Below are 27,044 nucleotides of genomic sequence, written 5' to 3' on the forward strand. Positions count from 1 at the left end.
GTCCCCCTTGCTCTGCCCCTCCCCCACTCATGCACACGTGCTCTCTCTCTCAATAAAGTCTTTAAGCAAATAATTCTCACATGGGTGAGAGTATAGGCAGTAGTGGATTCCAGAGATTGAACTCTCTAGATTCAAGTTTCCATAATTCAGTAAACTTTTATCAAGTCTATACTGTGTGTAGTCTTCTGAGGATACAACCAGACAAAGTTCTGGACATGGAAGCAAGGGCACTGGTGGTAAAGACACACAGACACACAAATAGCTATGAAACAATACAGTCACGTTGCAACACAGGGACAAATGAGGTGCTCTCTCAGAGTCAGGAGGGATTAACTGCGGAAATTGGCTCAGACCTCTTGACTAGGTAAGCCCAGGGAGAAGGGGGTTGGGGCAGAATGAGCATTCTGGGTAAAGCGCAGCACATGCAAAGAGGTGAGGGCCAAGTTAAGCATGACTAGGAAACAAGGAGAAGAGGAAAAGACAACTCCAAGTCTATAACTTAGCTGCCTGGTGAAACGATATCACGACACCAAACAGAGACGACAGGGAGAGAGAGTTTGATAGGAAGAAAAACAGTTTGGCCATGACGGCCAGTCATGGTGGGTCTCTCACTAACAATGTAATCTCCTAATGCGGAGCAGGATACGGCAGCAGCAGCCAGAGTGTGCATAGTATGAGGAAGCACTGCCCATGCACCCTGGTCCTTAAGACAGCCCTTCACTGTGTCCATTTATAAGGACACTGAAGCTTAGGAACTAGCCCAAAGGCATGGGCCAGTGATAAATTAAAGAATCAAATTCAGGTCTTCAGGAGCCAAAGCCTGTACTCATTCTACTACACATCTATGTGAACTTGAGACATACAGGTGATTCTACAGTGAAAACCAAAGTTTTGGTGTTAGGCAAAGTTAGGGACAGAAAAAGAATCAGTCACCAATTTCCATTTAGTCTTCTTGTACACCATATCCCATATGAAACCCCCCTCTCCACTCTGGGTGCTTTACTTCAGGCCCCCAACACCTTATATGCTACATTATTCTTAATGGTGAGAAACTCAAAGCTTTTCCATTAAGATCACGTACAAGGTAAGGATGTCCCCTCTCATCAATCCTTTCTAATACTGTATTAGAAATCTTTGCTAATGTAATCAGATGAGAAAAGGAAATACAAGTACATAGACTGGGAAGAAAAACCTAAAATTGTCTTTGTTAGTAGATGACATGATCATCTATCTAGAAAAATCCAAATAAGTTGGCAGAAAACTCCCAGAAATAACAAGTGGTTACATAAAGGTCGCAGGATACAAGGCTGTTATAAAAAAGCCAACTGCTTTCTATGTACCAACAATAAACAAGTAGAATATGAGATTAAAAAACACAATTACCAAATTACCATTTACATCAGCACCCCCTAAAATGAAATACTTAGGTATAATCTAATGAAATAGATGGAAGATCTATGTGAGGGACACTACAAAACGCTGATGAATAAAGAAGAACCAAAAATGAAAACTAAATAAATGGATAGTCCATGTTCACAGGTAGAATGACTCAATATTGTTAAGCTATCAGTTCTTCCCAACTTGATCTATAGATTCAATGCAATCCCAATCAAAACCCCAGCAAGTTACCTTATGGATACCAACAAAATGATTTTAAAGTTTCTATGGAGATGCAAAAGACCCACAAAAAAACAATACAATATTGAGGGGGAAGAACAAAGTTGGAGGACTGAGGCTACCTGACCTCAAGACTTAAATGAAATTACAGTCATCAAGACAGGATGGTATTGGTGAAAGACATATAGATCAGCGGAACAGAAGAGAGAGCCCAGAAAGAGACCCCGACAAATATATTCAGTTGATTTTTGACAAAGAAGCAGAGGCAGTACAATGAAGCAAAGACAGCTCCTCAACAAATGGGGCTGGAACAAATGGCATCCACAGGAAAAAAATCAATCTAGACGTAGTGACCTTATATTCTTCATAAAAATTAACTCAAAATGGATCACAGAACAGTAAAACTCAAAACTATAACACTCCTAGAAGATAATAGAAGGAGAAAACCTAGATGACCATGGGTATAGCAATCATTTGTTAAATATACCACTGAAAAATAAATAAACCACCGAAGGCATGATGCACAAAGGAAATTACTGATAAGCTAGACTTCACTGAAATTAGAAACTTCTGCTCTGCTAAAGACAATGTCAAGAGAATAAGAAGTCAAGCCACAGACTAGAAATACTTGCAAATACTTACCTGGTAAAAACTGCTATCCAAAATATAAAAGAAACTCTTAAAATTCAACAATAAGAAAACAACCCAACAGAACAAGGCAAAGAATAAAAAAGGTGTAAGAACCTGAAACAAACAAAACCATCATTATTCACAGATGACTGCTCCTTAAGAAACTCAAAAAAATCTGTAGACTAGTTATTAAGCTTGTAAGAGTTAATAAATTGCAAAAATAAACAATACACAAAAAGAATAGTACCTCAATATGCCAGCAACAAACACAGAAAGTAATTCTTATTTTTATTTTTTTTAAAGATTTTATTTATTTATTTGAGAGAGAGAGAGAGCATGAGAGGAGAGAGGTCAGCAGGAGAAGCAGACTCCCTGCTGAGCAGGGAGCCTGACGTGGAACTAGATCCTGGGACTCCAGGATCATGACCTGAGCCAAAGGCAGTTGCTCAACCAACTGAGCCTTCCAGGGGCCCCAAAAAGTAATTTTTAAAATGACACAATTTGCAACTGGTATAAAAAAATAAAGTACCTAGGAATAAACAGTAAATAATAAACTTTAATGAAGAAAATCACAGAATCTTATACGCATTAAAAAAAAACAGACCATGTTCTTGGATAAAGAAAACTCACACCATAAAGTAATCACTGCTCTCCAAATAGATCTATAGATTCAATGCCATCCAATCAATATCCCCAAAAAATTTTTTGAGGAGTCTGACAAGCTGTTCTGTGAAAGAACAAGGGGCCAAGAATATTCAAAATACTCATAAAAAAGAATTAGGTGAGTGGGGTGCCTGGGTGGCTCAGTGGGTTAAAGCCTCTGCCTTCAGCTCAGGTCATGATCCCAAGGTCTTGGGATCGAGCCCCGCATCGGGCTCTCCGCTCAGCAGGGAGCCTGCTTCCTCCTCTCTCTCTGCCTGCCTCTCTGCCTACTTGTGATCTCTCTGTCAAATAAATAAATAAAATCTTAAAAAAAAAAAAAAGAATTAGGTGAGGAGATTTATCTTATCAGACACTAGGACTTGTCCTGACACCATAGCTAGTAAGGTGATGTACAGTATCATGCAAATACCACAGAGGTGTGTGGCCCGAAGCCCAATAGTTCCATGTACATTTGGAAACCTGAACCTGACAAAGCTGGCGTTGCAGACTGGCAAGAAAAAAACAGATTTTTCAGTACATGGTATCACATTTTTTTTTTTTTTAAAGAGAAAGATCCCCTTCTCAAACCAAAATCATAGCTTAGACGTATTAAAGACTTGACTGTAAAAAGCAAAACTATAAAACTTCCTATATAACAATATAGGAAAAAGCATTATGATCCTGGGTTAGAAAAGATTTCTTTAAAAAACCAAAAGTGGGGGCACCTGGCTGGCTCAGCCAGTAGAGCAGGTGACTCTTGATCTGGGGGGTCATAGAGTTCAAGCCCCATGATGGGTATAGAGATTACTTAAAAAAACACATAAATGAAATGGAAATCCCACTGAACAGGGGAACAATTTTTTTAACAGTAGATAAATAAAAATAAAAAAGCTAAAGTGTGAACTTAAAGGAAAATAATAAATTCAACTATACTAAAATTAAGAGTGTATTTTCATCAGAATAGATCGTAAAGGGTGTGAGAACAAGACAAAAACTGGGAGAAGACATTTGCGACCCATATAACTAACAAAGGAGCATGGCAGCTAGGATATATATAATGAACTCCTATAATCAAGGAGAAAAAGAAAACGCAGAACAGGCAAAAGAATTGAATGAGTACTTCACAGAAGAACAAGAATGACCAATAAGCATGAAAAGATAGTGTTACCTCATAGTAATCTGAGAAAAGCAAATTAAAATCAAGTTAAGAGGGGCACCTGGGTGGCTCAGTGGGTTAAAGCCTCTGCCTTTGGCTCAGGTCATGATCCCAGGTTCCTGGGATCGAGCCCTACATCGGGCTCTCTGCTCAGCAGGAAGCCTGCTTCCCCCTCTCTCTGCCTGCTTCTCTGTCTACTTGTGACCTCTGTCTGTCAAATAAATAAACAAAAAACCCCACAAAATCTTTTAAAAAAATTAAAAAAAAATCACGTTGAGATGATATTTCATACTCACTAGACTGGCAAAAAATTAATGTCTGATAATACACCATGGTAGCAAGGAAAGAGAACAAGTCAAGCAATCCCTTATATGCGGCTGTGGGACTGTGTGAATTACTATAGATACTATGGGAAAAAAAACAGGCATTATCCAGAAAAGCTGAAAAAGTACAAAGGTTTTTAAAAAGATTTTCAATTTTTTTTAAAGGCTCCCTGCCAAGCAGAGAGCCTGATGTGGGGCCTGATCTCAGGACCCTGGGATCATGATCTGAGGCAAAGGCAGACACCCAACCGAGCCACCCAGGCGCCTCTAAAAGATTTTACTTTTAAGTAATCTCCACACCCAGGTGCCTGGGTGGCTCAGTTGGTTAAGTGACTGCCTTCAGCTCAGGTCATGATCCCGGGACTGAGTCCCATATCGGGGTTCCAGCTCCAAGGAGAGTCCACTTCTCCCTCTGACCTTCTCCCCTCTCATGCTCTCTCTTACTTTCCCTCTCTCTCTCAAATAAATAAAATCTTAAAAAAAACACACAAAAAACAGTAATCTCTATACCCAATGTGGGGCTTGAACTCACAACCCCAAGATCAAGAGTCTCACATTCTACTGACTGAACCCGCCAGGCACCCCCAAGCTTTCCACATCTTAAATATACTCTAGAGTAACTTGCACAGGTAGATGAAAGTTCGTAGCAGCCTTGTTGGTAATAGTAAAAGACCAGAAACACTGCAATGTTGATGGTCAATGGAACGGATACATTTTGGTAACCTCATACTACATAGTTGAGGAAAGAACAAATCACAGCTGCATGACCTGTATGCACTTTTTTTAGGAATACAATGTTGGGCACCAAAAGCAAGTTTTAAGAATACCTACAGCATAATTTATGTAATTTTTAACAAGCACGAGAGACAACAGAAGATACATACAGTTTAGGGATAAAATAATAGTAAAATTATAAAGCAAAAACTAAAAAGGGAACGGAACAGTTTCTAGATTGTTTACAAAATAAAAAGAAATGGGATGGAACAGTGAATGGCACATGGGGAAGCTCAAAGGTAAGCATATTATTCTTTTTAACCTGTGGGTTAGCTACATAGGGGTTCACTACCTTGTTACACTTGCTACCTGAAATAAATGTTACATCTATTCAATAGTGATAAGGACAACAAAAAAACTGACTCAAAACTCACGATCTTGGGACGCCTGGGTGGCTCAGTTGGTTAAGCGGCTGCCTTCGGCTCAGGTCATGATCCCAGCGTCCTGGGATCGAGTCCCACATCGGGCTCCTTGCTCAGCGGGGAGCCTGCTTCTCCCTCTGCCTCTGCCTACCACTCTGTCTGCCTGTGCTCATGCTCTCTCTCTCTCTGACTAATGAATAAATAAAATCTTTAAAAAAAAAAAAAAAAAACTCACGATCTTTGTGAAAAAACTGTCTTTCCTCTGGCACTCGTAGCCCAATGACTGACACCATCAGCCGCTCAGTTGATCAATCATCACCAAAACTTCCTTTTCTCTTGTTCTTCTCCTACATCCATTACATTAGCAAGTGGGTCAGTCTCCTCACGATTTCATCAATCTGTCTACTCTCCCCCATTATCTTCATCGCCACTCTTGTCAAAGCCACCATCTCATGCTTGGACAGGTACAAAAGCTTCCTAACTGGAAACCCTTTGAATGGTTGCCTCCCCAACCAACCCATTCTTCTCTCACTCACTGTGTCCTCTCCTCCAGTTCCCTGAATGGGCTCATCTTTCTACTGCCTCAAGGTTTCTGGGTTTATGGTTCAAACTGCTCACTGTTCTCGCTTCAAATTCTCTCCCACTGCCCCTCCCCAGCTCAAATGTTACTTCCTCAAGGGAAGTATTGTCCGACTCCAAGGCTAGATCTGATCTGATGCCGTTAAAAGATCCCACATCATCCTGTAGTTTTCCTTCACGGCACACATCACGGTTTGCAAGGGGTGTACAGACTTCTCTTCACACAAATCTTACTCTACTGTAATGATGCTCTAAGTTTCTGCTGCACTTGGGACTAGCAGTTCTCAAGGGATGAGGGTAGGGTTGGTCATACCACCCCCCAGGGGGTGTTTTTTCATATGATGGAAGGGCGTGACTGCCAATGCCTGAAGGTGCTACCGGCACTAAAACCGCAGAGGCCAGGAAAGCTGAGTGTCCTGCAATGCGCGGGACAATCATACGGTACAACTGTTCTATTCAAAATGATGGGAAGAAACATACCACTGAGGAACACTAGTCTACAGTCAATAACAATATTTTTTATTCTTTATAGTCTCAAGACAGCACAGACCTATAATAGGAGGGAAATAAATGTATGTTGGCCAAATGAACAAATGAATTATAAGGATTACCTTTTTTTTTTTTTTTTTTTGCAGATTTTACTTATTTACTTGCCAGACAGAGACACAGTGAGAGAGGGAACACAAGGAGAGGGAGAGGGAGAGGAAGAAGCAGGCTTCCCGCCAAGCAGGGAGCCCATCTCGGGGCTTGATCTCAGGACCCTGGGATCATGACCTGAGCTGAAGGCAGACGCTTAATGACTGAGCCACCCAGGCGCCCCAAGGATTATCATTTGGAACAAACTGGATTAGGCCACATCAACTGCGAATGCTACATTTTCTTACGTTCAAGGCCCACCATGTAGTACTTAAAGACAAATCTGAGCAGATCAAATGGCGTGCTTTGAGACTTCCTGCCAGGACAACATTGACCTCTTCTGTTCAGCTATGTGGCCACCCATGAGAAGGCAGCCTGGCTAGACTGGGAACTAGGGTCACATAGGCTGCAGGAGAAACAGAAGTTTCAGCAGCCACCCTGAGACAGAAATTTCTGACAGATTTAGTTTCTACCCCATTCATGAATCCTAGCAACCTGGATCCACTCCTAGTACTCCACTCACCTTCTGCAAATCCATGGAAAGCTGCTGAATGAACGCTTGGAGCTCTTGTTCCTTTTGCTCCAGGGCTGAGATCTTATTTTCGGCACCTGTGTTTGAAGCTGTCACATGATCTCTTCATTGAAAGAAAGCAGACAATAAACACATTTGGAAATCTCATCTAAGAGACATTCTTCTACAGGAAAAATACAGATGGTTCTTTATATGTCAGGGCTGCAAATGCTAGTCATTGGAAGATTATCAATGGAGAAGACCCTTTGGCTCTTTCTGAAGTAGAAGCTCGGAGAAAAAATTCCACCCAGGCTTAAGCAAAAAATTGTGATCTCCCTTTGGTTACTCAATAGCTTAGAAACAAAAACATATCTGAATCACTTGGCAGGCTTGGAAGCTGAACTTAGGCAGGTGAAGGGGAGGGAGGGTCTCAAGCCCTGGGCAGGTAAGGACAGTCTAGAAGCCTTTGCCAGAACTGAGATCAGAAAGTGTTGCGAAGAGCAGTGGGGAGAGGCAGGCAAGCTGTAGCCAGAGCTAACACCGCTTCCCATGGGCCCCACAGACCAAGCAAGAACCTCTGCTCTTCCAGCGCTGAGCAGTGTCTCTGCAATTCTTCTAGCTTCTGGCTCAAGTCTGATGACATCTGACTGGAGGTCATCAACTCCTCCCGGGTGTGACTAAGTTCTCTGGTTCGCGCCTCCAACTCTTGCTCCATTTTCCCCAGACTTTCTTCTTTTTTTAAAAGCTGATACAAAGATACAAAGTTTCACTGAGCCACTACTAAGAAATACTACTGAGACTTATTTTTAAAAATATGGACAAACAAGTCAAACTTTCATAACAATTTTGTGGGCTTATAAGGGGCCCGGTAGTAAGAAAGAAAAGGAAAAGGAAGCACATTTCAAACAGAACTTCCCCACTTTGATAAATTGAAAAATAAACACATATGATTAATATCAAAGACTACTAGGGTATGTTCATCAGCAAATGGAGAGTGATAAGTAGTAAAATCAGAGCAATTAATCATTTATAGAGCACGTAGCTATGAAAATAAAAATGCATACCATGTGCTTTACTTTACTTAGTTCCTGTTGCTGGAACCCCTCTAATTCATCCATTTCATCCCTCCTTTGGAAAAGATTCAAACTCTGGTTCTTCACTTCCTGTAACTGAGCTGTCAGAAACCTTTTCTCCTATTTGGAGGAAGAAGACATCATCTCAGGCAATGAAGACACCACAAATCCGTATTATGTATGCAGAATGCTTTTTAATAAAATCTACAGAAAGTTTTAATTTTTATTCAGCAGAATTGTTATTTTTTTTAAAGATTTTATTTTTAAGTAATCTCCCCGCAACGTGGGGCTCGAACTCACAACCCTGAGATCAGGGACTGCTGGCTCCACTGAGCCGGCCACGTACCCCCAGCAGATTACTTAATAAAGAAAAATCTTTTGGGCGCCCGGGTGGCTCAGTGGGTTAAAGCCTCTGCCTTCAGCTCAGGTCATGATCCCAGGGTCCTGGGATCGAGCCCCTCATCGGGGGGGGTCTCTGCTCAGCGGGGAGCCTGCTTCCCCTCCTCTCTCTCTGCCTGCCTCTCTGCCTGCCTGTGATCTCTGTCTGTCAAATAAAGTTTTTAAAAAAAAAATCTTTCAAAAACTCTCCTGTTAGCAGACATTAGTCGATAACAGGAAGCTTTATGGTGATAGGACCAATAGAGCATTATCTAACTCTCTTTAAGTTAAAAATAAATGTGCTTTAAATGATCCAGCTGTGAATAAGGGGAGTAAGAGCAACAACTGCTTGACACTTAACAGTTCTTAAGTTTGATGAGAAATCGCAGATCCTCATTTTCCCGGTTTGTTCTCAGTGGCGTACTGAACTGGATGAGCAACGTGAGTAACTGCGGCGAGACTGAGCACCCGGAAAAATGAGATGCATTTCAGCAGGACTGATGTCAGTTCGCAATTTCAGTTAGGAAGTCAACAAAAATTAGACATAACTGGGGCGCCTGGGTGGCTCAGTGGGGTAAGCCTCTGCCTTCAGCTCAGGTCATGATCTCAGGGTCCAGAGATCGAGCCCCGCGTCGGGCTCTCCACTTGGCAGGGAGCCTGCTTCCTCCTCTCGCTCTCTGCCTGCCTCTTGGCCTACTTGTGATCTCTGTCAAATAAATAAATAAAATCTTTAAAAAAAACATTTGTAGTGTAGCTACGTCTGGTGGCATTTAATTCTAAAAAAAAAAAAAAATTAGACATGACTGGTGTCAGCAGGTTACAATTTACTAAATGACAGCTTCCCAAGATAGACTATTTTCAGGACAAACCCTGCTGCTACAGTTTCTAATTCCTGATTGAAAAGAAATCAAAACAGTCTAAAAATAACAGTTCCAAAAATGACAGTGGCTTCAAAGACCTACATAGATGTCTCACTGCTCTTCTGGGTCTAAAATATTTCCCAGTCCCTCTTAGGGCAGGGGAGAGGGGGTGGGGATAGCCTTAGTGCACTGACGGTGGTTTTATTTAGTTCAGTCCTGCATGTTTCCTTAACAATTTTAAAAGATAAAAAATAGTTCAATGAGAATTTCAACTACTATAATGAGTTTCTTTTAAGAAAAGAAAACTTTAACCTAACCAATACCTCCATATTTAAGAAGACCATCATTAACACCATGTTCAGATTTTTTTTTAAGCACAAGTTTCTTTGGGAGATAGCTTGACTTTTCTGTAATTCTTTCCTTACAAAAATATGTTCAAGCATTCTTTGATAAATTGATAACTAGATTTCTACAGAACACACAAAGAGAACTGGTTTAACTTGGAGTTTTATTCCAAGAATGCAACAACAATAAAACTCATCTGCTTAATAAAATGAACAGTATAAATACACGTGTGTGTGTGTGTGTGTATACACACATATATATATATTTAGAAATGAGGTTTTTAAATTAATTTTTAAAAAAGATTTTATTTATTTATTCATGAGAGGCAGAGGGAGAATCAGGCTCCCTGGGGGGCCCAGCGTGGGACTCAATCGCAGGACCCTGAGATACTGACCTGAGCCGGAGGCAGACACTTAACTGACTGAGCAACCCAGGTGGCCGAACAGTAAATATATTTTGCAACTGAATTTATCAATCTAAGAAATAATTTTTTACCATGAAGAGTAATTTAGGAGTATTTGATGAAAACAAAAAATGAATTAGGTAGCAGCATATAATTTGGGCTGAGGGAGCGGACTTTTAAATTAAAATGTTTTTCTAACTATAGGCCTGAAATTTCATCTTCCTGTTCATGTCTGGGAGCCAGGAATACATTACATTAACACCTACACAGTGTTACACAAGCTATGGTGCTAGAGTAATCAATTTTCCTCGTCTGTGTTTAGCCAAGAAATGCTCTTATCTGCTCAATGCTGAGCCTTGAAAAATGACCTCCTTCCCCACTGCCTCCTCAAAAAGTATTCCTAACATTACCACAGTGCCAATTAGGGCCCCAGCAGGAAACAGATGGCAGTCTTGAATTGGGTATTTTGAGAAGAGTTTAATAAAGGGACTTTTGAAAGCTGTGGGTGGGTAAGAAAGCACAAAGCTAATGTGCTAGTAACAGTTGGGCAGGAAGGGGCAAAGGGATGTAGAGGTTACAAGAGACCCAGGAATATCCAACTAAAGCTGTGACCTTTGGCCATGGGATACAACTAACCTGAAGGGATCCCACATGGAGAAGGCTGGAGGAATAAATCCCAGCCACCCACAGTTCCTTTGGAGTTCCCCACTGGCAGAACCCAGTTGGAAACCAGAGGGCAATGGAGCCCGGCTGACGCAGTTTCCATCAGCCTCCAGGGACACAGAGAACGGTAAGCTAAGGGAGGAGAGGATAGTGGGAGGGGCAAACGAAAGATATCCAGCATGCCCCTCAAGCAAGGGCAGCCATGAGCTCTTCAAGTCAGTGTCAACTCAACCAGCACCCCAAGTCTAAGAGGCGGTAGAGCGATCTGTACACTGGGTACCAGAAAAGCCATTTTCCAAGCCCTGAGGAGAGGCCAACATTCATACTGAGATAAAAATAAAAGATGAACTAACCTTTTCAAGCTGATCCATTTTTTCTGACCATTCCTAAAATAAAACAACAAAAAAGTACAGTTTCCAGGGAAGAGTATCAGTAACATAAGGTTTTCAGAAAACAAAACAACCTAACTCCCCTGCAAAGCAAGCAAGCAACCAATCAAAACAGCAAATAAAAAACCCCATAAAGTTGGCTTAGTATTAAGAGAACCAAGAGTCCTAAAAGGAGAAGAAAATGAATTTTATAGAAACTTCTAGAACACAAATATAAACCTGCAGATTTTTACTAAGTGAAGCACCCAACAAAGCTGTAGTGTGGTGTTCTGATGCAGCTATTCACTTTATTCCTGAGTGTTTTTCCATGAATACTATTATCTCTTGGGAGTGGGTAGCTGGGGCAGCTGAGTTGGTAACTATAATTGATATTTAGAGATTAATTTACTGAAGGTAAGAGGGACCATCCTCACCAGCCCCTGATAATTATTTTCCTTCTTATCTTGATTTTACCAATATGTTTTACGCCGTCTGGTATATGATGCCCCTTATTCACAAATCACAGGAGGAAAAATAACCATCGGTACAAAAAGCCGTATTCCAAGTGCCTACAATCAGAATTCACCAATTTTAGATGATATCATAATTTATGTACATTTATACCACAGTTATCTAATAGGTATTGGTGAATAATGTCTTTTCCTGGCTAGCAAATGTCCTAATACTCCCTTTAAAATACTCACTTTAAAACCAACCAACTCACCAACTATAGATGAATTATATATATTCTTAAGTGAAACATAATAAATTGATCCTGTCTTAATAAATCAAGATTACCAGTATAATATCTTGATGTTTTTCTTAAATTTAAAATGCCATCGAAAGAAATATTTACTTCATAATTACTGTAATAGGTGGTAATAGTACTATTTTCCTTTCTTATTGTTATTCATTCAGCATCTATCAATGGATGGTTCTAGCGAGATTACAGGAATTCCTTCTGTCTAATTCACTGGGGTTAAAGACACTGGGGAACAGACCATAAGAACTATGTACATCATAGAAGCTGGGCTTGAGAGCATTCTCCACTCTAAGAGGCAAATGTTTGGGGTTTAGGGGTCTAGGCCTTGAGACAGATTTTAGAGGACAGAGACCATTTCCCTTCTTTTAGGATATGCCACCAGATAGAACACATCATTTCCCTTCTCCCTGTTACGAAGTTACACAGAATGACAGAATGATATTCTCATATTCTGGATGCATCTCACGATTACAAATGTAAACTACAGAGCATTCCTTTTCTCCGAGGCTGCAGATATTTTCTACCAGGTTTACGTCATGATTTTTGAAATCATGTCACTAAGTGAAATCTTTCCACCAGTCTTGGGTGTCACATATAAAATACCTGGTCCTTTCTGGCTAAGGCCAAAGCCAGTCCTTCTGCCATTTTGGCTCTGTTGGCTTGGAATGTCTCATTCTGCTCTTGAAATTTCCGCATGGAAGCTGTTAACAGAGAGGCTGTATTTGAGATGTGGCGATATTTCAGAAACGGCATGACAGATAGCCCATGTGACTATTCTACAACTGTAACCTAACAAAAAAGATCAAGGTCAAATAAGTGGATAATGAGACTGGGAAAAACCTGATCAGTCTCAACATCATCCCAGAATCTTTTGGGCTTAGCATTAGAGCATAGTTGTTTTTTTGCTTTCTCTTGTTCTATTTTGGTAATAAGCAAGTATATACATTTAGGAAGATGCCAAGAGGTAACTTTTTCGACAGTACAATGATAGTCGGTAGGTTGCTAGAAGAGGCTAACGCTGTTGCTAAGTGATGGTTACTAGCATACTTTATCAGAATTAAAAATAAAATTCAAAACTACGCAAAACAAAAAATCTTTCTTTCACTTCGTTTTCCTTTAAAAATTTTTTAAGTATATGTCGATAGAAAACTTCTTTAGCATCTTTCTTGGATTGAATCCAAAGGAGAACATATGAATTAGGACAGACTAAATAAAATGTATGTTCTATTGCTGGAGAAGTGATGATAGCCAAAAATTTCCCCCCATTCTGAATACAGCAGCATGAAGCTACGGCTAGAACAAGGCTCCTAATCTAGGTTTAAGAGCCAGGCACCTGATTTTACTAAAATCTAAGGGCAGCCAATAAACTGGTCAACCGGATGAAGACAAACTGATACACATAATGACCTTCTCCTAAGAAGCATGCCCGTAACACAACATTAACAGGAACTGTATGCTTATAAATATCAGACAAGTGTTTTATCACTCTAAGAAGTACACTTAAAAAGATCCGAGCTATGATGAAGGACAAATTTAACCAATACACTATTGTTTCATTAAAAAAAAAAAAAAAAAAAAACTAAACCCTGAAAAGATTGAAAAAAAGCAGGAAAAAAATACGTACAATCCTGGTGTTTTTCTAATGCAATTTCAAGCTTCTCTTTTATCTTCTGCAAGTTTCGGACCTGTTCAGCATAGTCTTGGGTGAGGAGGGTGACGCACATACCAGGAATGGACAAACATCAGGAAAGGAAGTTAATTAAACAAAAAAAATGAGTGAAAATGATGATGATTTTCTCAACCCGAAAACCACTGCTGTTAAGGAAAGCTAGGCAGACAGCCTCCCATTAACAAGGAACAACACAAGCAAACAGGTATAGTACAAACCATCCACGGTGTAAATGGTGAATACAAACAGGCAGGTTTGTTTAGCCTGGATAGAGAGCAAGAAGTGGGCCTGGTCAGATCATCAGAAATGCCCTGCTCGTTAATTTCAAACCTCCGTTTTTACTTCCCCTTCCAGTATTAGCAATAGGATAGGGCAAAAGAAACTGAATGAACAGCTCACAGTTCATACAGCTGAGTTAACAGTGGTTGGGACGATAGCAAATACCTTACCACAGGATGGTCTTTACCTTCAAAGTACTTAATTTTCTAGAAAAGTCAGCTTCCTTTCTACACGGGAACTGAGCTTCCTATGCTGTATTAAAGGTGAAAGTCAGAATTAATTATCTGGGTGGCCAAAGAAAATAGTATGGTACAGTGGAAAAGTAGGTAGGCTTGGGCCAAATCCCAGCTCTGTCAGTCTGTAGCCGAGAGACCGTAAGCAAATTATTGATCCCAAGTATTAGTTTCGTTACTTAGCAAATGATAGTATTAATCGCAATGGCCTCAAACGCACTTAGTAAACTGCTTTCTGTGTCCTAATTAGATAACAAATTAGGTGTTTTTCTATGCCAGAAGCAGCGGACACGCTTCAGTAAGAGGTTCAGGAAGAGGTACCTGCTGCTGCTGTTGTTCATATGGAACTTGGAGGAAGATACCAAGGACACAACCGGGCTTTCTAAGTGTCCTTTTTCTGTCCTATCCCTTCCCTAATTTTAGTCAAGCCCAAATGATTCTTCCGTCTCTATGTCAGGGAAGGCATGTAGCTTTCTCCCCAACATTAAACAAAAGTAAAGTTATTTCACCTCTGTTCCTGATGTTATTTACAAGTAGGTATAACCGGATTGTAACAACTGAACTTAAAGAAGACTATAGTTAAGAGTATGGACTCTAGCAAGCAAATTTGGGTTTGGATCCGAGCTCCACCACTTACTGCTTTGGTGACCTTAACCTCGCTAAGCCTAGTAAGGCTACAGTGAGGACAAAAGGAGATAGAGCACCAACTGGGAGCTGGGAGCTATACTACAGACCTTTGATAACCTCACAAACACAAGTATTTGTATACAATTTGGTGAGTTTTGTAGTCTACTGCTTTCACTCCAATAAAAGGTGCATAAGGCCAAGGGACAAAAAAGAAACACAGAAGCCATTGACCACTTCACAGGATGAAACTTTCAAAATGTGTCCGCTGGCAGAAACCAAAATAAGAAACTCACAACTCTATCACAAACGTGCCCTGCTCAGGCAAGGATATAATGGAAGTTGTGTAAATTGTAAACTGCACACAGAAGACATAATGAGAGTTACAGCTTCTATACAGGTGTTGAGTATCACTGGAAAGTGGTCTAAAAACCCAGGACACTTACACAAGTGATATGCAGCTGTAGCTAGTGGCAACGTAGCCACTCTGGTGCTGAAGAATCCATCTGTTGGCCATTCCCTGTAAGTACTATCCCCTACCCTGACAGCTATGCTAACAGGTGGAAGATCGTCAAATCTAGTCTACGTATACTTTTAATACCTTTTATATCCATGGCTAGAAACCTCAGGAGCAGAAAAACCCAACTTATTCTTTTTGAGTTTACAGTCTTCAGTACATTAACAAAAGGAGGGAACCAAAAGGGCACAAATTGCTGTTTTGACTAAGAATTACGTCAATATATAGCACTATCACCATAAGGTAACACTATATCGTTATTTGACATAGACAGATGGTCAGCCAAGGAGAGTGTTCTTTGCTTGCTTTTCATGAAGTCTTAGACATACCAGAAAGTCTGGCTTCTAGTTTCCGGATCTGTTCATTCCTTCTCAAGAGCTGGGATGAAAGATCTTCTCTGGAGCTGCTTCCATCAGAAGCCTGTTGAAATACAGACAAGAGGTCACATTAATACAGGGGTTTTCAGCAATGTGAGACCCCAATACTGAACCGGAAAGCAACAACTCTTGTTTCAGCTTTCATTATACTTTAAATGTGATCACTGAAGAGCTTCTTAACATACCTAGGTCCTAGCTTCTCTACCTGTGACATAGGAGCAACACTATCCCCTTCTACAACGTGGAAAAGGTAGGAGACGCTAAACGGACTGTGTGTGTGTGTGTGTGTACACAGTATTAGAATAAATAGTGGCAAACAAATCCATTATGGTCACATCACACCAAGTACATAATACAAAGAATATATTTTCAGTGATAAGAAAATCAGCCTCAGTGGCTCAGTCCGTTAAGCCGCTGCCTTCAGCTCAGGTTGTGATCCCAGGGCCCGGGGATCGAGTCCCACATCAGGCTCCTTGCTTGGCGGGGAGCCTCCTCCTTCCTCTACCTCTGCCTGCTGCTCCCCTGCTTGTGCTCTAACAAGTAAATAAATAAAATCTTAAAAAAAGAAAAAAGAAAAACATTTTATTTTTCCAAAGGTGAAGTCCTGGCAGAAAAGGGCAGAAGGTTCTTTAACAAGGGGTCAAACAAAGGCTGGTGAAGAACTCATCACCGACATTGATAAAGTTTCCGTCTAAATGCATCAAAGACTTTACCAGATAATACGGACTCATTTTAAGTTTTCCTTAATAAAATGGGGATCTCTCAAAAAAAAATTGGATTCAATAATCAATATATTAATTAAACATTAATTTTCCCCAACAATCTACTTTACTTTAAAAAAAATTTTTAAAGATTTTCTTTGAGAGAGGTAGTGAGTAAGTGAGCACAAGCAGAGGGAGTGGCAGAGGGAGAGGGAAAAGCAGATGCCCCGCTGAGCAGGAAGCCTTGGGCTTAGCCTTGGGCTCAATCCCAAGACCTTGAGATCAGGACCTGAGCTGAAGGCAGATGCTTAACTGAGCCACCCAGATGTCCCCACAACAATCTATTTTAAAATGTCTGGATACTACTATTACTTTGGGCATTGCTTACTACCGCTAACAAACAACTTATCTTTTTTTTTGGATTATAAAATTTTAAAAAATACAGAAGAGTAGGGAGAATGGTTTAATTAACGTTCTCCATCTACTTTAATAATTGCTGATGTTTTCCCTTATTTGCTTTATTATTTTACTGAAGTACTATAAATAACAGATATGACATTTTGCCTTAAATACTTTGATAAACATTTCCCAAATATAAGGTCATTTTCCTTTATAACCACAATACCATTATCACACCTAAAAAATTTTTATCCAATATCTAGTCTTTAGTCATGTTTCCCCATCTAATACCCAAAGTATCTTTAAAGGTGGTTGAAAAATTCACTTTATTTTTTATTTTTTTAAAGATTTTATTTGTCAGAGACACAGTGAGAGGGGGAACACAAGCAGGGGGAGTGGGAGAGGGAGAGGCAGGCTTCCCGCTGAGCAGACAGCCCAACATGGGGCTTGATCCCAGGACCCCGGGATAATGTCCCCAGCCAAAGGCAGATGCTTAACGACTGAGTCATCCAGGCCCTCCCAAAAATTCACTTTAAATATTCACTTATGTGTCTAAACACTTGTCCAGTCCAACATTTATTGAGACTTGGTTTAGTTTATACGTAAGAGGCAGTCTCTGGAGGTGAAGGACCTGGGTTAAAGTTCCATCCTCACCACTTAGAAAATAAGAACTTGGGCCCATTAGTCACCTTCTCTGTGCATTGATTTCATCATAAGTAAACTATGACAACAAACATGATCAATCTCACAGAGCTGTGATGAGGATTAAATAAATTAACACTTGTCAACTCCCTAAAACAGAGAATGGCACATAATTAGTTTCAATACTTATCTATATTAGAAGTTATGATTATTACTGTTAGTGAGACATCCGCTTCTCAGCTGTGCTAAGCACTGGGAACAGTGGTGAAACAGAGTCCCCAACCTAGAACAGCAGGAGAAGCAGCTACTATTATGAAATGCCTGTTAAAGAGCCAGGCACTATGCAAAATGTTTTATTTATTAGGCAGAAGAGGTAACATTGCAGGCCTGCAATCACAATTCTTAGCAAGGTCTGTCTGTAAGGCCAGCCCCGGGGCTGAACTATGGGAACTTAGACTTTAAAGGGTTCCCACTATTACTGATAAGAAAGGTTCAATGTATCTAATCTGTTTGTGTACGAAAACATGGTTTATGCTGAACACCTGTTTTCCTTCCGGGAGTCTGGAATTTTGGTAAATGCTTGGCCGACGGTGCCTATGTGAAGAGCCCCAATAAAATCCCTGGGCACTGAGTCTCCAAGGAGCTTCCCTGGAAGACAACATTTTACATGTGCTGTCACAATTTTTTCTGGGGGAATTAAGTATGTCCTATGTAACTCCAGGGGGAGAGGACTTTTAGAAGCTTGCACCTGGTTTTCTCCAGGCTTTGCCTCATGCACCTTTTCCTCTTGCTGATTACGCTTTGTATTCTTTCACTATAATAAGTGACAGCAGTAAGTAAAACCGTGCTGAGTCCTCTTAAATAATCGAACCTCAGGATGAACACTGGGGACCCGACACCCATGCTTTAATAAGACAAGTATAGTTCCTATTTTACAGATGTGGGAACTAAGGCGTAGAAAAGGAACTTTCCCCAAGTCATACAGTAACAATGAAGCTGGGAATCGAATCTAGGTCTGACTCCTTAACCTGACCTGAGTTCCTGACTACTACTCTCTACTGCCTTTCATAAGCCTCCCAGTTTAGTGAGACAGACAAGCAAACCACCAACAATGCAGTGTAAACAGGTGCTGTTACAGAGGTCAGGAGGAGATAAGGGACCAAACTTGGCCAGGAGGGGTAAGGAGTAGAGGGGATGACAAGGGCAGGTCGGGTCAAGGGGGCTTCCTGAAAGTAACATGTAAGTGGGGTCTTGAAGGAAGCACAAAGTCTGTTAGAGGAACTCAGGAGCAAAAGGAAGAGATGAGACATTTCAGAGACAGGAGACAAGTGCAAAAAGCTGTAGGCGCGAAGGAATATAACGCATTCCAGAAATGCAATAGGTTCGGCGTGGATGGAGCACAGGGTCTAGCAAAGTAGAGTGAGATGAGGCTGGACAGGGAAGCTGTGCCAAGGCCATGAGGGTTTACCACTGTACTATGTATGAATTTGAACTTCATCTTGAAGGTGATAGGGAAACCACTGAGGAGCTTTAGGCATTAAAGAGACATGAATACATCTGCTTTGGGGAGTTATTAGAGGCAAGGAGCCCAGATAGGCTACAACAGTTGTCCAAAAACAAAAGACAGCTTGAAATAAAATGGAAGTAAATGAACTCCTGGCAATGGAGTAAAGAGAGCAAGTTTGAGACATTTAGAAGATGGAAAACCAAAATACTTGTTGACTGGACACCAAAAAATGGAGGGAAGAGTCTAAAATGCTTCTGAAATTTCTTGCTGGTGACTTGGGGGAATGGAGGTACCCATTTGAAGATGGAGTTAAAGAATTCAGTTTTGTTCATTTTAGAATTTGAGACACTAGAGGAAGAGCATTTGGTTGGAGAAATATATGTAGTGGGATATACAGGTTTGGAGATAGGGCGTGAAGATCAGAATGTAGAGACGGTAAGTTCAAGTAGATTACTTCAGCAGTCTCAACGGAAAATACTTTCTGAATTCAGGCCAGTTTCTGTATCTGGAATACTTTCAAGATGACAGACTTCATTTAGCATGTCATCATGAAGGCAAAGCAGGTACTTCTGACACAGAACTCAGCACTGAAACTATATCCTTCAGCCTGGGGATCAAATGTGCGTTACATTTCCCGTTAAATATAGCAGCCAATGATATCAGGTAATCTTATTGTCCCATCCCAATAACCCAAGAGCTTCTGCCATGTAATCTGACCCAGGACAGGTAGCAGAAGAAAGGAGGAAGAAGACTCATCTGACCCTGGAAACAACTCAATTGTCTATCATCAGGAAAAGACAGAGATAAATTGTGGCCTTGTCAAATGTTGGAATCTTACACAGCAGTAAAAGTAAATGAATCACAGCTTCATGGAACACAAATGCATTCTAGAAACACATTGAATTTAAAAAAAAAAAAAGTTCAAGAATACTATGGAATACCATTTTTATAAAGTTCACAAATAAGCAACACTAAACAACAAATTGTTCATAAATATATACACATCTGGGAGGATATTTTAACAATAAGGAGAAAGATAAACACAAAATTTAGGATGGTGTTATCTGGAGGGCAGGGAGGAAGAAAGTGAACTGGGAAGGAGCATACAAGTGCTTTCAACAGTATCCACAATGTTTTAGTTCTTTGGATAGGTGACACATTAACAAGCATTCATTTTATTTTTATGCTTTATACTTTACAGTTATTTTACATACATTCTTTTACATACATCAAATATTGTAAAAGATTTTTTAAAAAAAGATAACTGACTTTGAGAGGATCCTGTCATATGCCAAAGACACACTTTTAATCCTAAGGCATGAGATCTACCTAACACAACAGCATCTTCATTGTTCTGAAATCTTTCCAAACACAAAGGTCCTTTACAAATAAGGGACATACTGCAGTCAGGGGTGTCGTCTTCTCCGCAACTTTCCTAGTAAAATAGAGTACTCTAATTCCACACCATAACTCACAGACCATGTTAGGCAACAATGACTTAAAGTATATTTGTCTGCAGAGATAATAAGCCAAGGCTTTTTGGAGAAACGAAATATAAAAGAAAATGCACAAAGTAGAAAAAGAGTGTAAGAGGACAATGTAGAGAATATGAAAAGGGACTCTGAAAAAATAGGAAAAAAACAGAAAAGCACCTTAGAGTAGGAAGAATCAGATATAAACCCCATCTAATCTTCCAATTTTAAAAGAAAATACTTATGGGAAAGTCTCTTTGAAATACTATTTTAAAAATATATCAAGAGTGTACCAAATATTAAAAATTAGAAAAGATACTTACAAAGTCATCTCCCGAGTCAGCTCCCATAGAGGCAACCGATTCCTTGCTCACTGACCGTGGTATCCTAGTAGCACCCCCTGGCCTCTGAGCCACAGCGGTCTCTTCTGCAATTTTCTTCTTCAGTTTTGCAAACATTTTTGCTGTGTGGTTATCCTGCACGGATGAGCAGCTCGTGAACCACCCCAGTAGTCTAGTCCTTAGGCCAGCAAGCAGGACTTCAGAGACTGGTGCCTAAAAAGTTCCAGACATCCAAGAAAACTGCATTCCCACTTCAGTGTGGGCCAAGGGCTTACAGAACAGTATCTATAAATCAGACGAAAGAGAGCTAAGTTAAACGCAGGAGAGATTTCAGAACTGAGTTGCTTTTTAAGCTTCAGATTTCAAAATTAAGTTTCATAATTTTACATGTACATTTAACAGAAGACACTGCTAAACATTTTAAAAGCACTCAGGTGCTTCACGTGCATAAACAGATAAGGAAATCCAGGCTTGAGGAGATGAGGTAATCTGCCAAAGAGTGTGTGCTTAAGTGGCAGGGCTGGTATTTGAACCCAGGACTCTGACTCACAAGTCCTTACTCTTTCTTTATTATGCCACGTTGGCTATGGCATGTAACACATATAGTAAAATTGCCCAGGGTACATGTTAATATCCCATAATGGTTGGAAATCCTCCCCCCAATATTAACTACAGTTTACTTTTTTTTTTTTTAAGATGAAGACAAAATATGTACTCAATATGGGGATAAAGGTATAACATTCCACTGTTCAAGGATGGTTTGCCATCAGCTCTTGACTAGAAAAAGCTGACAACCTAGAAAAAACAGGCAAGCCAGACATTTATCCTATATAAGCATCAGATACCCTTAAACATTTCCTAGAAATTCTGTATGGTTCTCTTTAAGGGTGATTAAAATGACCTGAACTCAGTTTCATCTTCAGAATGTTTTACATGATAATCAACATGAGATTCAACCTTCTTTTCCTCCCAGTGTTGTATGAAACACCAATATTCTGGTTCCAACCTTAACTTTCCATGTTCTGTGGAGGACACCGAGGTTCTGCTCTGAGATCTACAAACGACTTCTTACCACTTCAGATTATCCATGGAAATCTGTACAATTCTCCAATGTCTGTAAACCACCTACTCACCTGGCTTATCTACCAGATTTAAAACAGCTTGGAGGTCAAAGCATTCTGTCCTGCATGAAAACAAAGATAAAATGCATTGGGTATTTCCTTTCAAGTGTAAGGCCAAAATGTTTGGGGGAAATGGAAGAGGATAAAGGGAGAATTAACCAGAAGACAGAGGGAAGAACCTATCATTGCCACAATCCTCAGTGGGATAGAAATCCTTTGCATTTGTGATCTACCTGGAGCTTCACTAATAGGCACAAAGAACAGAATCTCTCATTGGTGCCTAAATTTACTTCACCTTGGGAGACTCGAGCAAAAACAACTTGAATGAGATTACGGTTTCCTAGGGCCAGTATTTATTTCTCAGTTGATTCTGACAGTCACACACTGTTTACCTGGCGAGATCCGGGCAGTCTAGTCACAGAGCCTTGACTCGCTCTAAGAACGTCGCCGAGAAAAAGAATGGCTAAACTGGGTAAAAAAAACAACTGCCTAACGCCCAGGAATAGGCAGGTACCTGCCACGCCAGTCTGGATCCCACTCAACTCAGGCTCCTTCTAGAACCGCCCGCGTTTGGGCTGTCAAAGAAGGGAGAGGGACTCAACGTCTCTCCCATCTGACAGCAAGGAAACTGAGACCCAGAAAGGAGGAGAGACTTGTCCAAGGTCGCTGGTGGCAGGGGGGATCCTGACACCCTAGGCTCCAGACTCCCCGGCCGGGCAGCCCCTCTGCCCCCACCCCCGCCCTTTCAGCACCCCGGTACCGCCCCCCGCCTTGGGTCTTGGGCAACCCCGTCCGGGCCGCTCTGGGGCAGACCGAGGCCACCGGGAGAAAGAGGGGCCTCCTGACATCTCCGGCCCCCGCCCGCGCACCTGCCGCTCTCTGGGCAGCGGGCAGAGCCCCGCCTCCGGGACCTCTCGTGAACACCGGCCCGCGTCACCAGCCCCCACGGCCGGCCGGCGAGCAGAGCAGCGACCCGGAACCGCACCTCCGCCAGCGCGCCGGAAGTGGCTGCGCGCGGGGCGGACCTGCCACGCGCATGCGCCCGCATGCGGTCTCCGTGGTCGACGGCGACATCATCCGGGCTGCGGTTGGGCCGGAGCCGCTGGAGGGCGCGGGCGCGAGGCTGGGCGCTTCCTAAGGCCGGCCCGCCACGTCACCCAGCGTCCCGACCCGTGGATGCTGACAGGGTGGCCATAAGCCTTTATTTTTTTTATTTTTTTTTTTTTCTTTTTAAGGGGGGCGGTGCGGAGCGGGGGAGTGGGAGGAGCCTTGTGGCCGAAGGGAAAAGCACCCAGTTGGTGCCGTGGGGCCAGCGTGTGTTGTGGGGCTTTGAATCCTAAGGCCACTGCTCCGCGGAACGGAGAGGGAGTTTCCGTTCCGCTCCCCGCATCCCAATCCCACTGCGCCCTGCCCAACCGCCCGGCCACGGCATAGTAGGTGATCACTGCGAGTCCGTGCCCTCCCTCCTCACACAGAAGCCTGTGGCTTTGGAAACTACAACTAGGTCTTCGCGCTTTGTGACTAGTTTTTTTAAACTTTTGTGCCTATGACCAACTGCAGGTTATACGTTTTATATCTAAACACAGGACGCACATAATGTACCATTGAAAGAAAATTTTCCGGAATCATACTCTTATACACTCCGATATACTGCATTTCAAAATAAACAAGCTGATGGCAGCCCCACTACATTCATTTCATTATCTACTCATGGTCCTCCAACTTTTGACAGTTGAACAAACTCGAGAGAGGTAACTGCCTCGTTCAAAGTTACACTGCAAATTAGCCTGCGTCCGGTGTCTGGACCCCTCGATGCCAGACAAGTCAGACATTCCACATTGAAATCGCACATTTGAAAACCCCCAAACGACCAGAGGGTCAGCAGCTTCCATCCCCGCCAAACAATCCTCCCTCCGCGTGTGACACTTTTGACCACTTCGAGCAAGGCAGGGAAAAAACCAAGACTAGGACTCAGAAGAAACTTACCAACCAGAAGAATAAGCATAGAAGCTACGACCCCAAGACAGTCCTAAGTGTCTGAGGTATGTTCTGAAAGAAGCAAACCCTAACAGTTTAGCACGTATGTTGTCAACAATTCTGAAGAAGTGCCAGAAACTTTAAGCAAATAATGTTTATTTTTATATTGATGATACACTCAATATACACGTGGATTCAAGATACAAAATTCATTTACAAGAGTTCACACCTGATGAATGTAGTCACATTCCTAGAGAACATTTATCAATGCAAAAATGTTTTCAATACACGGACAACAAAAATCAAATTTTCTGTAATCTTGTTATTCAATAAACATCAAAACAACGTTTAACTTTCCATCCTCTACCATTTAAGTGCCCTTAAGGTGGCAGGCACCGTAATAGAAGAAAACATTGGAAAGGAGGACCTACAGAATTCACCTGCGGAATCACAGTGTTTACTCTGAAATTCATTTAGTGAAGTAGTTAGTGAAAGGCTTGCTATCCTTTATGACAAATCACATATTATACAAGAGTCAAAAGTGATGAACTCAAGAAAATAAAATGTTTCAGTAACGTCTTTCTAAAATCTATTAAGTATTAACTGTAACAGACAAAGCAGAAAAAGGCTGAAAAAGAACACAACAGGAAAACATCCTTAAGAGTATGTATGGCTTAAGCAATTCAGAAACACAACGAGTAAGACTTTCACAATACCACAAATGTTCAAGTCAAATGATATTGACAAAATAATTTTTCCCTTCGTTATTGGTAGTAAATAGCCCCTTCAAAATTTATTCTACTGATAACACATATAAAACTAATGAATCCAAATGGTTTGCTGTCTCACAGAGCTGAGTTGACAGATTTTGATCTAAAATATTAACCCACAATACCCCAAATTTAGTACAAATGAGCAACAAGACAAAGTCTCAAGGATTACAGTGATTTGTGAATAGCTAGATAGGCAACCAAATAGCTTCATTATTTGCACACAGATTAGCAGCACTTGGATAAGAACTGTTACATGAAAATTATTGTGCTTCAATCTCTTGAGGAGAGCTAATAAATATAACTCTATAATCCCTATAGTGTTACAATTCTATAACATTTCAGTTACAGACGAGCACAATTTTTAAAAAGTATTTCACACCACTACAAAATCAAGTAATTGTATTCTCCAAATGTAATTTCTGCTATGATTGAAACAAGTGCGTTTATGCCTAATATCCATAATATAGACAATAGGTTCACCATTATTTTCAGGGAAAAAGATCAAACTTATTTTAATTCCTATGTGATTAGCTTTAGTGATGATGTGAATAAAGAAAAAGGATATTCAACCTTACAATGGAAATTCCCCAGAGAATATAATAATGTGGCCTGAAATGACAATAATCTTTAGAGCAAAGTAAGAAATGATTTATAACTGCTTCCTCTGATTCAAATTACTATTTGTACTGGTGCTACACAATGAAGATAACCTATTTGGATAATTTCCTTCACTTATAAGCTCTACTGTGAAAATGTTAGGACATTGTATCTGCCTTTCCTATTATCTAAGTCCTATCCACCTCAACTGGAAGAAGTCTCTAAAATGTAAGACTCATTGATTGTTGAACAGCAAGGTTTATTAAAAACAAACAAACAAACAAATCATTGTAGAACTAGCCATATGGTCTATGTGGCAAAAGGAATGTATCCAGATAACTATAAAAAGCTATGAACATGAAGTCCTAAAATATTTTACTGACCAGTAAAAGTTATTTTTAATAAGATAGCCAAGAGCTAAAAAAAAAAAACAACCAAACCAAACCAAACCCCTCATTCTTCAGGAAATAATAAAAATTCTTATTACCCTCTAAGATTCTAAGCAACTTTTTTCCTGCAGATTTTTAATACACCACAACATGTAATTTAGGAAAAAATCATAACATGCAAAGGAGGGTAGGAATAAAAATTTTTAAAATGCAGTGGTTATTTTTCTATAGTTTGTAAGTATTTACTTTGGGATTATCATATATTATCACTTCACAATTTATAATGGTTTGTCATACTGACTTGATGTTTGAGAAAACTTATGGGTCCAATTTTAATGTTCACAAATCCTAATTTTCATCACAGACAACTGGATATTCACAATAGCTTAAAAAGAGAAAATAATACTAGTGTATAAAAATTTAAATACTGCTTACTGCAGACCTATAGGAAAGCTAGCTATAATTCCCTATCTCATTCTGAACATAATAGAATCACTCTATTAACTTTCATTCTGTAAGCCTATCATTAAGAGTAGAACTCTGAACCCTGAAATTACCAATGTCTCAATAAACAATACTACACCTAAAAAGATGATTGTCTTAAGATATAGACTGGAAATGTTCACCAAAATAGGAAAATATTCCTAATAAGTAGTATGTTTTATGACCAAATTCAGGCTTAAGTGAATCTGGGTACTTCTTACTATTAAAAAACTGAATCTAGGGGCACCTGGGTGGCTCAGTGGGTTAAGCCTCTGCCTTCGGCTCCGGTCATGGTCTCAGGTCCCGGGATGAAGGCCTGCATCAGGCTCTCTGCCCAGCGGGGAGCCTGCTTCCCCCCTCCCACCCCCACACCTGCCTCTCTGCCTACTTGTGATCTCTGTCAAATAAATAAATAAAATCTTAAAAAAAAAAAAAGAAAAAAACTGAATCTACTGTTCAAATGTTTTAAAAAATTCACACTGCTTAAAAAAAATCACACTGTTTAGAGTAGTTTGATAAGAAATAACGTTTAAAGAAAACATGAAAGAAATTAACAAAAATATTTTTGAAATTAAAAAATGGTGCTTCCGTGATTAACAATATTATACAGAAATGGAATTCTCAAAAGTTACACCAAACTAATAAGTGAAAAATACCAATTTTAGCTTAAGAAAACATTTCATATTTACAGACTTCCAAGGGAAATGTTTCTATGGCACCAACAAGTCAGTTACACGTAATTTAATACATTTATCTTCACCCAATTTAAGGGTATGTCCCCCTACATTAACCTGACACCCTTCCCTTCAATAGGTGATTGAGTCCATTCACACATCAATTATTTTTCCTTAAACACAAGG

At 40.5% G+C, this 27,044-nt stretch overlaps 1 protein-coding gene across 2 annotated transcripts in view; it reads right to left on the minus strand.

Moving 5' to 3' along the window:
• Nucleotides 1-22,956, minus strand: part of GOLGA1 (golgin A1) — a 46,471-nt gene extending 23,515 nt beyond the window's left edge. The window contains exons 1-10 of one of the 2 annotated variants that reach the window (XM_032865836.1): nucleotides 22,835-22,956; nucleotides 21,978-22,027; nucleotides 20,827-21,129; nucleotides 15,735-15,825; nucleotides 13,708-13,782; nucleotides 12,687-12,784; nucleotides 11,306-11,338; nucleotides 8,295-8,423; nucleotides 7,806-7,975; nucleotides 7,243-7,354 (exon numbers count right to left, since the gene is read on the minus strand). In XM_032865836.1, the coding sequence (XP_032721727.1) occupies nucleotides 7,243-7,354; nucleotides 7,806-7,975; nucleotides 8,295-8,423; nucleotides 11,306-11,338; nucleotides 12,687-12,784; nucleotides 13,708-13,782; nucleotides 15,735-15,825; nucleotides 20,827-20,961 (843 nt within the window). In that variant the 5' untranslated portion in view covers nucleotides 20,962-21,129; nucleotides 21,978-22,027; nucleotides 22,835-22,956. The other variant, XM_032865837.1, reaches the window with a different exon arrangement.
• Between the last annotated feature and the right edge of the window lie 4,088 nt (nucleotides 22,957-27,044).

The sequence above is a fragment of the Lontra canadensis genome, unplaced genomic scaffold, assembly GCF_010015895.1.
Source record: "Lontra canadensis isolate GAN:19392208 unplaced genomic scaffold, GSC_riverotter_1.0 scaffold30, whole genome shotgun sequence".
Lineage (NCBI taxonomy): Eukaryota > Metazoa > Chordata > Mammalia > Carnivora > Mustelidae > Lontra > Lontra canadensis.